Source organism: Rattus norvegicus, chromosome 10 (assembly GCF_021556685.1).
Source record: "Rattus norvegicus strain SHRSP/BbbUtx chromosome 10, alternate assembly SHRSP_T2T, whole genome shotgun sequence".
In the NCBI taxonomy this organism is placed as follows: Eukaryota; Metazoa; Chordata; class Mammalia; order Rodentia; family Muridae; genus Rattus; species Rattus norvegicus.
Window position 1 is genome coordinate 68,816,144 of NC_141543.1, and position 15,749 is coordinate 68,831,892.

General features: G+C 43.8%; 1 protein-coding gene across 6 annotated transcripts in view; it reads left to right on the plus strand.

Moving 5' to 3' along the window:
* Nucleotides 1-15,749, plus strand: part of Phf12 (PHD finger protein 12) — a 46,822-nt gene that overhangs the window by 20,898 nt on the left and 10,175 nt on the right. For 4 of the 6 annotated variants that reach the window (XR_015630589.1, XM_087571945.1, NM_001013117.2 and 1 more), the window contains 5 exon segments: nucleotides 3,997-4,069; nucleotides 6,600-6,993; nucleotides 9,761-9,881; nucleotides 12,009-12,141; nucleotides 14,548-14,712. Coding sequence is in view for 4 of the 6 variants with exons in the window: in XM_087571945.1 (XP_087428071.1) it covers nucleotides 3,997-4,069; nucleotides 6,600-6,993; nucleotides 9,761-9,881; nucleotides 12,009-12,141; nucleotides 14,548-14,712 (886 nt within the window). In the remaining 2 variants the exon portion in view is untranslated. 6 annotated transcript variants of the gene reach the window in all.

Sequence of the window (15,749 nt, forward strand, 5' to 3'; positions counted from 1 at the left end):
TTTTTTTTTTAATTATTTTTACTTTATGTGCATTTGTGTTTTGCCTGCATATATGTCTGAGGCTGTTGAATCCCCTGGAACTGGAGTTATAGACAGTTGTAAGCTGTCATGTGGGTGCTGGGAATTGAACCCAGGTCTTCTAGAAGAACATCCAGTGTTCTTAACCACTGAACCATCTCTCTAGCCCAAGACTGTGTCTTTAAAAAACACACACACACATACACACACACACACACACACACACACACACACACACACACACAAAAAAAAAACACTCATTTTCAAGATCGTTAAGAAACTGACTGAGGGGGCTGGGGATTTAGCTCAGTGGTAGAGCGCTTACCAAGGAAGCGCAAGGCCCTTTGTTCGGTCCCCAGCTCCGGGGGAAAAAAAAAAAAAAGAAACTGACTGAGGTTCTAATTCTGCTTAAAAAAACAAAATTGGCTTCATAGTTTTAGATATGTCAGTTCTTCATTTGTGCTTTGAGCATGCAAATTACTTCAGTGTTGTAATGAGGGTTAAAGAAGAGCTATCTGGGGCTGGAGAGGTGGCTCAGTAGTTAAGAGCACTGACTGCTCTTCCAGGGGTCCTGAGTTCAAATCCCAGCAACTACATGGTAGTTCATAACCATCTGTAATAGGATCTGATGATTTCTTCTGGTCTGTGGGCATACATGCAGGCAGGACATTGTATATATAACAAAAAAAAAAATCTCTTTTTAAAACTATTTGTTTATTTATGAGAGTACACTAGTTAGTTATCTTCAGACACCAGAAGAGGGCATCAGATCCCATTACAGATGGTTGTGAGCCACCATTTGGTTGCTGGGAATTGAACTCAGGACTTCTGGACCTCTTGACTGTTGAGCTATCTTTCCAGCCACATACATATACATATACATATACATATACATATATGTATATAATTTTAAAGTGAAGCTGAAGCTGAGTGTGGTAGCTTACACCTTTAACACAGACTCAAATCATCTTACGTCCCAGGTTATTGGGATGTTGTGTGGATGGGGTTGAGACAAAGCCTCACTGTGTAGTCCAGGTTGACTCAAACTCACAATGATCATTCTGCAATCCCCAGCCCCTAAATGCTGAGATTACAGGCATGAGCCACCATGCCTGGCTTCTGAAGGTCTTTTTAATCAGAAGATATGATATTGAGAATAGAGGAGGGACCTTTTTGAAATAGCCTAGGCTCTCCTCAAACTCGCTATGCTCCTGCCTCAGTTTAATGAGTATTGGTATTGTAGGCATATACCAACTCTGGAATTGTTTTAGATCTTTCTTCCAGAAACATTGAGAATCAACTGAATCACAAAGGATGCCCAGCAAATCATTGCCATCTTGGCGGAAAATCTAAGCCCTTACTACCATGTCTTGTTTTCTGCCTTCTGTGTTTGATACAGGATATCTCACTACAGTGCCAGCAGATGAATGGAAAGGATGGTGGAGACAGGAGGGACAGGCTTCAGGGTTAATGACACGCTATGACAGCTGCTACAGCACAGCGAAGTCAGCAGGCCTTCACAAAGGATGCTGTTTGTCTCATTACTTAGATATGGTCTCTCTAGAAATGTAGAGGGAATTGGGGAAGAATTTGCAGGTGATCAACTGTGGTCCCAACAGGCCACTTTATCACTAGTTTCTGTTTGATGGAATGCCTCCACAGAGATTCCACTAAGAAAGCAGGAAGGAAGGAAGCAGTGAGCTATGAAGGGATGTGAGCGTCTGACATGTATACCATGTCCAGGGAAACATGGCAAGGCCGGCGTGCAGAAAATTTACCAGGCCAAATGCCCTTGGAGGTGGCAGCCACAGAGCACTAAGTGCCAAGAAACTAAGGCCAGTCCTAGTTTATATGGAACTGTGCACTCTCTCTCTTGCGCTCTCTCTCTCTTGCTCTCTCGCTCTCGCGCTCTCTCTCTCTCCATATTTCTCATATTTTCTTAGCATTCTAAATAGGTTACTCCTAAGAAGCAAAGGCAGGGATTTCCTGGGTGTGAGCATGGATGTAGCTTTGCTCTGTGTAGCACAGTTTTGAAACTTTGGTGTTCAGCAGAATCACCTTAATGGCATGCTTGTGACACAAATTATTAAGTCCTAGAGTCTGCTTTTTTTCTTCTTTTTTTTCTTTCTGGGAAAATAGACAACACCAGGATTGAACTTGCTATATAGCCAAGGATAACCTTTAACATTTGATCCTCCTGCTTTCACCTCAAGAGTCCTGTGGTGTGCATCCCACACCTGATGATACATGCATGCTAGACAAGTACTCTATCAACTTTATCAACACTATCCACATTCTCAGTCTAGGACTTAGAGTTCTAGTGCATTTCCAGACGCTGCTGCTGTTGAACTGGGAATCCTTCTTTCAGAACTAGGATCTGTTGTGAAGAATATAAACGTGACTTTTCTGGAAATTGATGAAATCTTAATGTAGCTTTAAGGGAATCAGTGACCTGAAGGGTCTGTGAGGTCCAGTCCTACACAGCTTGAGCTTTGAGTTTGTTTGTTTGTTTGTCTGTCTGTTTGTTTGTTTGTTTGGACTGGGTTTGCCTATATTTTGAAGCAGAGTTTCATACAGCCCAGGCTAACCTGTAATTTACTGTGTAGCCCAAGCTGGCATCAAAATCTTCCTGCCTTAGCCTCCCAAATTCTGGAGTTTCAGGAGTATGCTGTCACACTTAATCTAGCTCTGATTTTTAATTCAGTCTTCATTTGTTAAAAATGCAAAGAGGCAAGCTAGAAATTCTAGATGACTTTGAAGTTAAGAGTGCATGCTGCTCTTTCAGAGGACCTGAGTTTGGTTCCCAGAATGTATATTAGGTGGCTCACAACTACCCATAGCTCCAGCTTCAGGGGATCTGATACCTTCTTCTGGAGTCTGAAGGCACTTGCACTCCATGCACATATCTACCTACGGAGAAGAAGGAACTCAACTGTTGAGCAGGAAACATAAGACTTAGGAGCAGTGTAAAAAGAGCTGGTGGAAAAGCCATGTCCAGTAATCATTAATGTGTAACAAACCACCAAAACTCAGTGGCTCAAAACAGAAAGTAGTTATTCAAAATTCCAAGGCTTGACTGGGCTTCATTGGCTGGTTTTCTGTTGGGTGTGTAGTAGGCCAGGACCAGTTATTTGGAGGCTCATCTGATCTGGTATGTCCAAGGTGATTCATAGCAGTACTTGGTACAACCTGTTGGAATTCAGCTAAAGGCGGTAGTTGGACCCCTCAGACCTCTTCACGTGGCTTTCTTATGATGACAGCAGAGCCCTGAGACAGAGCATTCCACACATAGAAGATTGGAATCTACAGGTTGCTTAAGGTTCAGGCTTAGAAGTTACAGCATATCATGTCTGTTACATACTGTTTGTCAAAGCAAGTCACAAGACAAGCCTAATTCAAGAGGAGGGCAAAGGACTATTTGTGGATGGAAGACAAAACAAAGCCATGACGCTTGCCACAGGCTGACTAGAGCATGCTTTAAGAATGAACAGTTTTGGAGGGGTATATTTCCTACCAGAATATTATCGTCAAAAAAGAAATGACAAATGTTCAATTTAGGGGGCCTGGGTACCTGAGGAGGCTGCCAGATTGGAAGAGACTGTGGCAAGGTTCTGAAGCACAGGGAGAAGAGGCTGCATTTAGACGGAGACTTTTAAAACCGTGGAGGACTTCTCAATGAGGCATATATACAGACTTGGGAATGACTCTTCTGGCTCTCAACTCGGGCTTTATGCCCTTTTCTGTAAGCCCAGCATCAGTAGCTGTGACTTGGCTTCTCTTTCTAAGATGTGGAGGGAATGTTCGCCCTCGAGGTGATTACGGAGGTTGTTGAGTAGGCACTTTGAAGGACATGAGAATTCTAGCAGCACTCCAGAGCTGGCCACAGTAGTAGTTAGTGATGTGCAGCTTGGGCCAGATCTATTTTCAGCTGCATGCAAGGGTTAGTTACTTAGTCTTGCCCTTGTCTTTTCCCCACAGTAACCCTCCACTGAGTGAAGAGATGTTGCCTCCTGGGGAGTGGATGTGTCACCGGTGTACTGTCCGCCGAAAGGTAACGCTGTTAGTTTTTGAAGGCTTCACGCACGCAGAGTGCCAGTGCTAGACCTCTGGCACTCCAGAGTTAAGGTGGCTAGGCCTGAGGACCTCCTCATCCTTTCTTGTCTCTTCAGACACTGGAGTCACCACACTTTGTCATGTTGACTATAAGGCCTAAAACTACAGACGCATGAGATGTGAAAGAGGGCAGAGGGTTGGTTAACCCACCAAGCCATGTTTAATCACCAGTGGCAGGCAGTCTGGTCTTACTGCCCTCTTAGGAAATAGCCTGTGACTCCAAAAGAGAAGGCTGCTTCTTGCTCGGTTCCTGGGCCTCCAGAGTCTTGGTCAGTTAGAGGAGTGGGTTTGAGCCCCTCTGCCCTGATTCTCCGATTTCTCTTTGTTCCCTCTGCTCTCAGCTCAGTACTAACTGAGTTATAAAGTATGCACATGGCTCCTTTTTTTCTACTTTGAAGTATTTTTATGGAGGGCAAGAGCTAAATGTCCCCTTATCACCTAAAGAAGTAAGATCTGGGTGTGGTGGCACATGCCTTTAGTTCCAGCACCCTGGAGGCCAGCCTGGACTACACAGAGAAACCCTGTTGGGGAGGTTGGGGGCAGGGGAAGTAGGTGCATATCCACTAGATTATATTGATCTCATCTTCACATTAAGGGTTCTAGATTAAAATTTGTCTGTAGGCTAGGCTACCCTGTTATCTTACCACACCAGTTGTATAACCAGAAATTTCTTTTCTTGTGGCATCACTGCTGTTTGTCCCAATATGATGTCACAGTCAGTTATGACACCCTCAATTGCAGAAACAGAATGAGCTGATTCAGAGATTATGGGTTATGCATGTAACTGTTTTCAACCTTTAAAAAGAAGGTGAACAAGCAGGCATTAGTTTCCACTGTGTCCATAATGATTCCCATTAGAAAGCAAGCCAGAGCCAAGTTAGTCAGTAACCAGAGCTGTATGTAGTTTGATTTCACCTGAGTTCCAAAAACCAGGCTATCTGTCAAGCTACCTAAGCCTCCAAAACCCTTTCCTGTGAGTCTCCATAGAGTATGACCTGTCATTTCAGAAACTGACTATGCAAAGAAGCTAGACTCAAAACGGTTGGACTCAGCCAAGGAAGAGGTGAAAACTTGCTGGTGCCTGTCGTATGCTAGGTGTCACTCCACTTAATCCATGCAGCGAAGATGCTGGTGGTAGATCTAAACTAGGAAGGGAAGAAACTGGGCTATAAAATACAGAATATTTTCCCAAAGACTCAAAGGAATAGACAGAACTGAGCTTGGAACCAGATTTTGCCTTACTCTAAAGCTCCCAAGTTCTTTGGACACAGTGCAGCTTGATAGGAATGGTATACTTTTCTTTCCTAGCATGGGTCGTTACTCCCGAGATGCTGCTATAACTGACTTTCACATAGACCGCTCACTAATGGTTCCAAATCTGCCTTTTCCTCTCAGCAATACCACCACCACCACCACTCCCCTTTGTCCTCCAGTATCTACGATGAAATGGATTGCAATACACATCCTCTGGGCTTGGTGAACTCCTGGTGGTCAGTCCTATTATGATTCTCAGATCAGAGCCATCCATGCCTCTTGTCCATCCACTCCTCTTTATTGCCACCATATCCTTAAGAGGAGAAAGATTTTAGTGTTTTCACTGATGGAGAAGTTTCTGAACTGCCCAGGGCCAAACTAACCAGGATATTAGCATAATGACACTTGTTTGGTTTTAGAGTCTTGGAGGAAAATATATTGTCAGTTATCCAGTCCTACTAAGCATACTGTACTCTTTTCCACTCGTGGCTTCTAAGAAGTGTCACTTTTAGAGTTTGTAGTTAAGATCGAAAGCCAGAGTTCATGACTGCCATGCTTCTCCCCATTGGTTCTCTCTGTGTGGCACCCTTCCATGTCAGCCCCTCTGAAAAGTGAGCTCTCCAGCCCGTTCAGCCTTTGCAGACTTTCTTCATTTTGAACTATTTTCTAAACCTTTCAGTATCATGATGCTGTAAGCAAGTGACAGTGGCCGTGGCCTTAGCTTGCATTATGATGTTCTGACCTTAATCTCGCTAAATTTGTTCTTACTGTGTTTAGTTTTTTAGCTGCTTGCCCTGCGCTAAATGTATAGAAATGTTAAGTATTATATGATGAATTACAATCTTTTTTGGAACATTCCACACTATTTTTGGTGATTTCATTGCTGCCATGATTTCTCAGTTTAGTTTAGTTATAGCTAGAGGGATGACTCAGCAGTTAGGAGCACTGGCTGTTCTTCCAGAGGACCTGGGTTCAGTTCCCAGTACCTACATGGAAGCTCACAACTGCCTACAACTCCAGTTCAGGGTATATGAGGTCCTCATCTGGCATTTGTGGGTATTAGGCACATACATGGTGCAAGGGAAAAACACCAATACACACAAAATAAAACTTCAATTTTAATAATTGTCTGTCACAAGTGATCTAGCAAGACATTGTATACCCAGCTCTTATTTTGTTCTTTTCACGATGGGCCCACCTATTCATTTGCACAGAAACGAGAGCAGAAAAAGGAGCTGGGCCACGTCAATGGATTGGTGGACAAGTCTAGCAAACGGACTACATCTCCCAGCAGTGACACTGACTTGTTGGACAGACCAGCTAGCAAAACTGAACTCAAGGCCATTGCCCATGCCCGGATCCTGGAAAGGAGAGCCAGCCGGCCTGGCACCCCCACATCCAACGCCAGCACAGAGACCCCCACCTCTGAGCATAATGACGTCGATGAGGACATCATTGACGTGGACGAGGAGCCAGTAGCAGCAGAGCCGGACTATGTGCAACCCCAGCTGCGGCGGCCTTTTGAGCTGCTGATTGCTGCTGCCATGGAGCGGAACCCTACCCAATTTCAGTTGCCCAATGAACTGACTTGTACCACTGCACTACCAGGTTAGCGACATCATCCTCATACCCCTTTCTTACCCTAGCTTCCCAAGGGATTACTACTACCTGGAACTTGTTCCTGTTTCTGGTTTGCCTGGAGGAGAGCATCAAAGGTTGTAGCTGTTACAGTACTTACTCTGTTTTCTGAGTCGTATCTCCTATCCTATTATTCCCCTGCATCTTTTTTCTTTTTTAAGCTATATGCCAAATATCACACACTAGTAATCTCAGCACTTGTGAGGATAAGGCAAGAGGATCCTGAGTTTGAGGCCAGCCTGAGCTGCATATTGAGACTCTCAAAACATAGGAGGGTGTAAGAAGATGGCTCAGTCCTGAAGAGCATGGCTTACTCCTGCAGAGGCCTAAGGTTTGGTTCCCAGCCTTTACATAGTGATTCATAACCATCAGTAACTCCAGTTTTGAGGGCTCTGATGCCATCTTCTGGTCTTTACAGGCACCAGGCATGCACATATATACTGGCTGGCAAGCATTCATATGCATAAAGGGATAAATGAAAAAACTTGATTAAATAGGGCTAGAGAGATGGCTCAGCAGTTAAGAGCATTTGATCCTGGACTTCAGAAGACCTGAGTTCCATTAACAGCACCCATATCGAGCCAACTCCTAGCCTATGCAGGCACCTACACTCACAAGCATAAACCACAACCCACATGCAGATACATATATGCACATCTTATTTTTTTAGTTCTTAAATAAATAAATGAAAAGAAACAACGTTTAGGGATGTAGTTGGGTGATGAAGCATCTCTGTACCATGCATATAAGGTCCTGGATTTGATCTCCAGCGTCTCCTGCCCTTGGCAGATAACAGCTGATTATGTGTTGTGAGAGAGTGTGTGTATAAGCAAGTATTTATACATGCTCATATTCTCTTCTTAGTAATATAAACAGTTTTCTACTCATTGCCATTTAATTGTTCCTAATATTTTCTCATTTAATTTATGTGTATGGGTATTTTGCCTGCAATTAAGTATGTCTTGTACACCATGTGTGTGCCTAGTTCCCACAGAAGCCAAAAGAGGGTGTCAGAGCCCCAGAACTGGAGTTACAGATGTCTGTGCATCACCATGTTAGTGCTGGGAATTGAACTTGGGTCCTTGGAAAGGCAGCCAGTTCATTAAACCTTTAGCTATCTTTCTAGCCTCTCCTAATTATTTTGCTACAAAGGTAGTGTTTCAGCAAATAACTCTATAATACAATATTGTACACATTTAATATATGATGTGTAGGGTAAATTCCTAATATGGGAATTGCTAGGTCACAGTTTTCAATGGGAGGTTTGATAGCTATTATAAAATTGTCCCTTTTACAAGGAAATCTATTTGATACCACAATGCTTTTAGATCTTAATTTTTCTTCCTAGAGAAAATGAGATTGGCTAAGCATGGTGTCTACCATACACTGTATTTCTACCATATATGCCTGTATCCCTGCACTTAAGAGGCAAAAGGAGAACTGTCAAGAGTTCAAAGCTAGCCTGAGCTACATAATGAGTTCATGGCCAGCCTGGACTACAGAGTGAGACCCTGTCTCAAAAAACAAAAGGTTAGGGAGATGGCTCAGGAGTAAAGTGCATGCCAAGCAGGCATAGCAGCTTGCCTATAATCCTAGACTGTAGGAGGCGGACATGGAGGAAGCTTGCTATCCAGACAAACTAAAATGGTAGGCTTTAGAGGAAGAGCCTGCCTCAATCAATCAAAGAAGACATCTGACATCTACCTTATGTACCCCCCCCCCCCCGTGTGTGTGTGTGTGTGTGTGTGTGTGTGCGCGCGCGCGCACACACAAAAAGAACATTAGCAGGCCTAAAAAGCACATATAAACCAAGTGTGGTGTGTGCCTTCAATACCACCATGGAGAAGGCGGGAAAATAGATATCTGAGATTGAGGCTAGCCAGGGCTACGTGAGAAAGGGGGGCAGGGGAAGGAGAGTGGGAGGGAGGGAGGGATGGACGGGTGGGCGGGCGGATGGACTGATGGATGGATATGCCTATCAGGCTACTATCTAGATAGTTCATGTTATAAAGGCACTGGCCATGGAAACCTAATGAGTTTATTCCTGGAGCCCCATAAAAGTAGAAGTAGAGGGGTTGGGGATTTAGGTCAGTGGTAGAGCGTAAGCGCAAGGCCCTGGGTTCGGTCCCCAGCTCCAAAAAAAAAGAAAAGAAAAAAAAAGTAGAAGTAGAAAAAAATCATCTTCTGACCTTTATCATGTATGTGGCATGTGTGCACCCCACATGCTTTCTAAAAGATACAACATATAGCTAGGCTTGTTGTTGCACACCTTTAATCCCAGCACTGAGGAGGCAGAGAGGTGGACCTCTGAGTTCTAGGCTAGTCTGGTTACATCAAAGTGGGAGTGAGGGTTACATGTGGCATCTGCTTTCTAAAGAAACGTAAGTAAATTACAATCTTTTGCTTAGTTATCTTCACAGACTAGTCTTTGTTAACCATGTAACTTAGGTGTGTGCGCGCGTGTGTGTCTACTGTCAGATTTGTCATTATTTTATATTGGTGAAATCAATATTCCTGCCACAAACCAGGTGACTTCTGTTTCTGGTTACCTTGTGTCTGTCTCTTCTTGGAGGGGGGCGGATGCCATTTGAAACCAGCCCTAGGGTCCTCAGAAAGAAACCTGTCTGAACCATGGCACATGCTTTTGCTTAGATCTGTTCTTTCTCTTAATGTTCTCATATTCCAACAAGGAATTCTGAAGCCAAGGACAGTTCAGCACCACCAGCTTCTTTTCTAGGTTCTAGCAAACGGAGAAGAAAGGAGGAAACCACAGGGAAGAATGTAAAAAGGACACAGCATGAGTTAGATCATAATGGTCTCGTTCCCTTGCCAGTCAAAGTCTGCTTCACGTGTAACAGGTATTTTTTTTTTTTCTGTCACCCCTTGTAAGTCCTGTGTGTTAGTTAAATGCGGACAGCTTATATTCGATGGTATAAGCATGCAGAATTAGTTGACTGACCACTTCCTTGAATACGTCAGTAACAAATTACCTGCAGAGTCCAAGTACAGAGCCAAGTATATAATGCATGCCTATAATCTCGGCACTTAGGAAGTTGAGGTGGTTTTGGAAGTTCAAGGCTAGCCTAGACTAACAAGGTCCTACCCTTCCTTGAGGGATTCTTAGTTGATGGGGAGGCAGTGCCATTTTATTTAATGGTATTGCCACTGAAGAGCCCATATTCAATAGTAATCCCCTACCCAGATCATGTAAGTAACCCTCACTAAAGCCAGTGGGTCAACACTGAAGAGATGGACGCTGAGTAACAACACAACCTAAGCAGACGGACAAGACCAACTTTGGCAAGTTATTTTCTAACTTCTGCATCGGAGTTGTGGCACACACACACACAAACACACTCACTAAATGTAAGAAAGAAATATAGGTTTAAATTCAATGCCACACCCATAAAAGACATGAAACTCACAGGGGCTTGTTGATAGGGAGGGAGGCTAAGAGGATAACGGGAAGCGAACATTACAGATTTACTGTACAACTGTCAAAACACAAAATCATAAGAAGCTGGGTGTAGTGGCGCACACCTTTGATCTTAAAGGCAGGCAGATTACTATGAGTTCTGGGCCAACCTGATCTACACAGTAAATTTCAGGCTAGCCAAAGGTACATAATGAGACCATCTCAAAAAGAAAGAAAAACCACAGAAGTACTGGTGGCTTACATTGACATTCATTGCTAGACTTAAACTGCTCAGTGGGTTCAGGTGCTTGCTGCAGAGCCTTGAACTTGACTTTAACCCTGAGAGCCCATGTGGAAGAAGACTCCATCCCTAAATAAACACATGGCACATGTGCTTTTCCTCCTTCCCAATACACACAAAAGGGTTGTGCCTTTTTTTTTAATTAGGTATTTGTTAAAGATAATTTTTAAAGTGTTATGGGTATCTATCTGTACCCTTGACTACCCAGCTGCCCTAGGACACTAGTTTCCTTCAGGTAGGCTCTCCTCAGTTATAGGAGCCAGATGTTTCAATGCCTGAAACTGGACTTTTGTTGGCTTGAGTATATCAGAAAAACCGTATTATGGTTGGAGTAGACTAGCAGGAGAAAACGCTTACCTTGCACAGTTGGATCCCCAGCATCACGTAAACCCAGGATGGTGGTACAGACGGTTATCCCAGCACTCAGGCAGAAAATGCAGGAGGAACAAGGATTCAGAATCATTCTCTGATGTACAGTGAGTTGAGGCTACAAGAGACTATTTCACAACCATCCTCTCAACCAAAAAAAGTATTCACACCGAAAACTACAGAAAACTAAATGGTGGTCCATTAGAACTGTAGAACTTGGCCAGGAAAAGCTTTGGTGCTGTACATTTTGGGGACCACTGGTGTTTGCTTACAGCCTCTCCTCATTTCTTGCCTTCATCTCCACTTATCAGCACTGGTTATCTACCTTTATACTGAAGAGAAGTCGTTTGTTCTATAGTTACAACTCCAGAAAGACTGCTCATACATTATTACTGCATTTGTTTGTGTGAGGGACAATACACAATTACCACAACATATGCTTACAGATCAGAGGACAGCTTGATCAAGTTGGGTCTCCCTTTTATCGTGGGTCTGATGAATTGAACTCAGGCAGGCAGATTTGTCGGGAAGGGCCGCTGACCCAGCCTCTTGTTTATGTATTTGTTTTTAAGTGAGAATTCCTTAAAGAATAGGAAGATCAGAGAGCAGAGCCGAGCGCCAAGCATTGGTCACTGTTGCTCTGACATCGACTTTAGCCATACTCCAAATTAACATTGAGATTCACAAGATGCATTCTTCCTAGAAGATCAAATAATGCCTGAAGAACCTGGTTTTCGTCTTCCTTACGGACTGGGTTTGACAGAACCCTAGAGGGAGGGAAGTATGGACAGGACAGAGCTATGAAGAGTGAGGAAGAAAGGATCTTTTCAGAGTAGAGTGGTCTTGAATTTTTTTCCACATTGCCCCAGAAATCACCCATCACATCTCGTTCCTCCGCAGGAGTTGTCGAGTGGCCCCCCTCATCCAGTGTGACTATTGCCCGCTTCTGTTTCACATGGACTGCCTCGAGCCCCCGCTCACTGCCATGCCCCTGGGCAGATGGATGTGTCCGAATCACATCGAACATGTGGTGGTAAGCACATAGTGTTTAGTCAGCTCTCTACAGGCCCAGCTGGAGCAGGGACCGATCCCCTAGAAATAGTGTCCTCCACTTTGTGCCAGGGTGCAGTGTGATCTTGCAGGTGCCGGGTTCAGCAGACCGTCCTCAGTTCTATTTGATGTAGCTCACTCGTGCATCTTCCTTTCCCCAGTACCGTGTTTGGCAAGGCTTGACTTGCTTGTTTGTAATTTTTACCCCACAATGAATTAAACGATTGCTATTAATAGCTGTAAAGACTGAGTATTAGAGCCAACCTTAAAAAAATAAATGGCTGGCTGCCAGGAGCCCGTGTGGCCCAAGCATCCAGTGAGTTTCTTGGATTACTTCTTTATAACTACCCTGTGTCAGTTATCCTGGGTTTTTAGTGAGTTGTTGAATGGCACCTTCATGCACTGAGCCATCTCACAGGCTCTCTTCATTCACTGCTTCCTACACTAGAACAGATCTGTTATCTACTCTTTGCAGGACAGATAGTCCTACACAGTCACTCATAGGTCGTAGGGGGTGACTTCATGGGAAGGTATTTCCTCACAAAAACGCCTTTCCAAATTAAACCATTGATTGCTGCTTAAGACATACAATGGGGGAATAGAGGTGTAGCTCAGTGATAGAGCATTTTGAGGCCCTGAGTTTTATCCCCAAGACAATGGGTAGAGAGGAGAAAGTGGTAACCATGGAACTTTCATTATACCGTGAGCACTGAGGAAAACCCTCTGTAAAAAGTCACACAGAGAAGGATGGAGAGTAGAGGGGCAGTTTTTGCCTAGTATATATGAAACTGGTCCATTCCTAGCACTGTTACACACACACACACACACACACACACACACACACACACACACAGTGTGCATACAGAAGAAATGTGCATACAGAAGAATCACTTCCTTTCTTAGATCCATACCGTTTAGAGAGACTGACCTCGGAAGATGCGTCTCTGTAGCTTATTTGCTTCCTGCTGAAACATTAAAAAAAAAAGCCATGAACAGTTCACCCAAATATGCATCCTAAGGAACAGCAGGTGAAAAATTTTAGTTGGTTAATTTCATTGGCCATTTACTTTGCTAATGAAGCTGCAGGAACAAGTCTTACTGGGTTGTTCTAATTTTTTTTTTCCTTTGTTGGTTTGGTTTGGTTTTTGGATAAGGTTTTTTCTGTGTAGCCCTCTGTCCTGGAAGTTGCTTTGTAGACCAGGCTGGTCTTGACCTTGTAGAGTGCTACCTGCTGCTGCCCCCAGAGGACTAATATTAAGGCTGGATGCCAAGATTTATTTTTACCAAGACTAGAGAATTGACTCAGCAGTTCCTGCAGAGGACCCATGTTCAGCTCCCAGCACCCACATGGCTGCCATCTATAACTCCAGTTTCAGGGCATTCAGCATTCTTTTCTGACCTCTGCAGGCAAAAGATTCATAAATTTTTTTTAATTATTTCATTTTTGAGATGGTCATATTCTGAAGCCCAGGCTAGCTAGTAGATCAGGTTGGTCTCAAATTCACAAAGGTCTAACTGCCTCGATTGCCTCCCAAGTGCTGAGAGTGAAGGCTCGCATTGCCATACCCAATATAAAGTATTAGTTTCTTTTAAATCATTAAGATTTATTTTTATTTATGTGTGTGGTTGTTTGTCTTTGTGAATGAATGCCACATGAATGTGGGTGACCTGAGGGGACAGAAGTGGAGGGCATCAGACACCCCAGAACTGAGTGCAAATGGTTGGTTGTAAAGCCACTCAACATGTGTTCTCTGGAAGAGTATTTCTTATCCAGATCCTATCTTTTGAACTAAAGTATAGGGGTCAGTGTATCGGAAGAGATTGGAAGTGGCATGGGTTCTCCATTTCTCCCTCCTCTCCCTTTGACCTTTAAGAGCAGGCCAGAGCTCTCTCCTTCAAGGGAAGACAGAATAACTGAGGTGAGTTAGTTCAGCAATGCTCCCTGGTACCCTAGAACAGGAATAGGGCAGAACAGACAGGATTTTGACTAGTGTGAGCAAGGCTTCTGTGTAGGTCAGCTTTTTATATGAGAGATTGACTTGATGGCTAGAGTGTCTGGTTCTTTGGCTCTTTTGCAGGGCCAAGATCTGTATCTCCTTTAAAATCTGTGCTGCTAGAGTAATCCTAATGGGTTGTTCTGACCTAGAGTATGGTCAGGCTAAATGAGAAAGCACTTCCAGGTTACTTCACTATTTAACTCCCAAAAGCAGGAGTTTCCTTGCCGCCTGACGGGCCTGCTGACACCCTGTCCAGGCAGAAGTAGCCCATTCCATTGAGAGCTTCTGGGTTTTGGTTGTATTTTTTTATTTTTTGTTTTAAGCCCAGAGAATGGGGCTAAGCTGGAGGGGGACAGCAGCCTTCACCAAAGTGGTATCTGCTCTGTCTCCAGCTGAACCAGAAGAATCTGACTCTGAGCAATCGGTGCCGGGTGTTTGATGGATTCCAGGACACCATCTCACAGCATGCTGTCAAAGTAGATTTCCTGAACCGAATCCACAAGAAGCACCCTCCCAACCGCCGTGTGCTCCAGCCCGCCAAAAGGAGAAGCTTGAAGGTGAGTGTCAGCCCTTCAGTGTAGGAAAGATGGTGGTCTACTGTTTGTTTCTCTTGTGGCACAGAGGACCACAGATGGGGGGACTGAAGCTCCCTGAGATATGTTTTTGGTGTCTCAGCAAGTGATAAATGTGACCTCGTGTAGTCATACCTGAGGATGGTAGTCAGAATTACAAAGGCAAGACTCCAGGAGTGCTTTTGAAATCTGTCTATAATTCTCCAGAAGATAAACACCCTTCAGCCCATTACAAGTCCAGTTGTGGTCCCTGGACCACATATAACATTTGCCTTAGTGTTTCTATTGCTGTGATAAAACACCATAACTGGAAACAGCTGGTTTTTGTTTTTGTTTTGTCTGTTTTTAGGAGGATTGGTAGCTTACAACTCTCAGGTCACACTTCATTGCTGAGGGAGGTCAGTTCAGGACCTGAAGTTAAGACCTGATGCACAAGCTGTGGGGGATGTGCTTGTTAGCATGGACCTCATGACTTTCTTACAGCTCTTAGGTCTACCAGCCCAGCGGGTAGGACACCCACAGGCCAATCTGGAAGGGCATTTTCCAGTTGAAGTTCCTTTTTCCCAAATGATTCTGGCTTGTGCCAAATTCAAACTAGCCAGCATACTTGACTGTCTCTTACATTGTCTGTCCCTGTTAAGTGATCCCCTTCTGAGAACTCTGATGAGGTGACATTGGAATTAATCAAGCAGATATCCATGTAGGAGATGAAAAGTGATGCCTAGCTGAAAATATATCACTAAAGCAACTGTGATTTTGTTAGGATATAGTATTTCTATGTACTTCATACTACTTAACAATATCCAAAGAGACTGAGAGAATTTCCTTCATTGAATAACATTTGTAGCTATCTAGGTGGTAGTGGTACACATCTTTAATCTCAGAATTGGGGAAACAGAGGCAGGTGGATTATTTTTTTTTTAAGTTCGAGTGAGCTTGGTCTACAGAGTGAGTTCTAGGACAGCCAGGGTTACACAGAGAAAACTGTTACAAAAAAAGAAAGAAAAGAAAAGCGTTTGCTA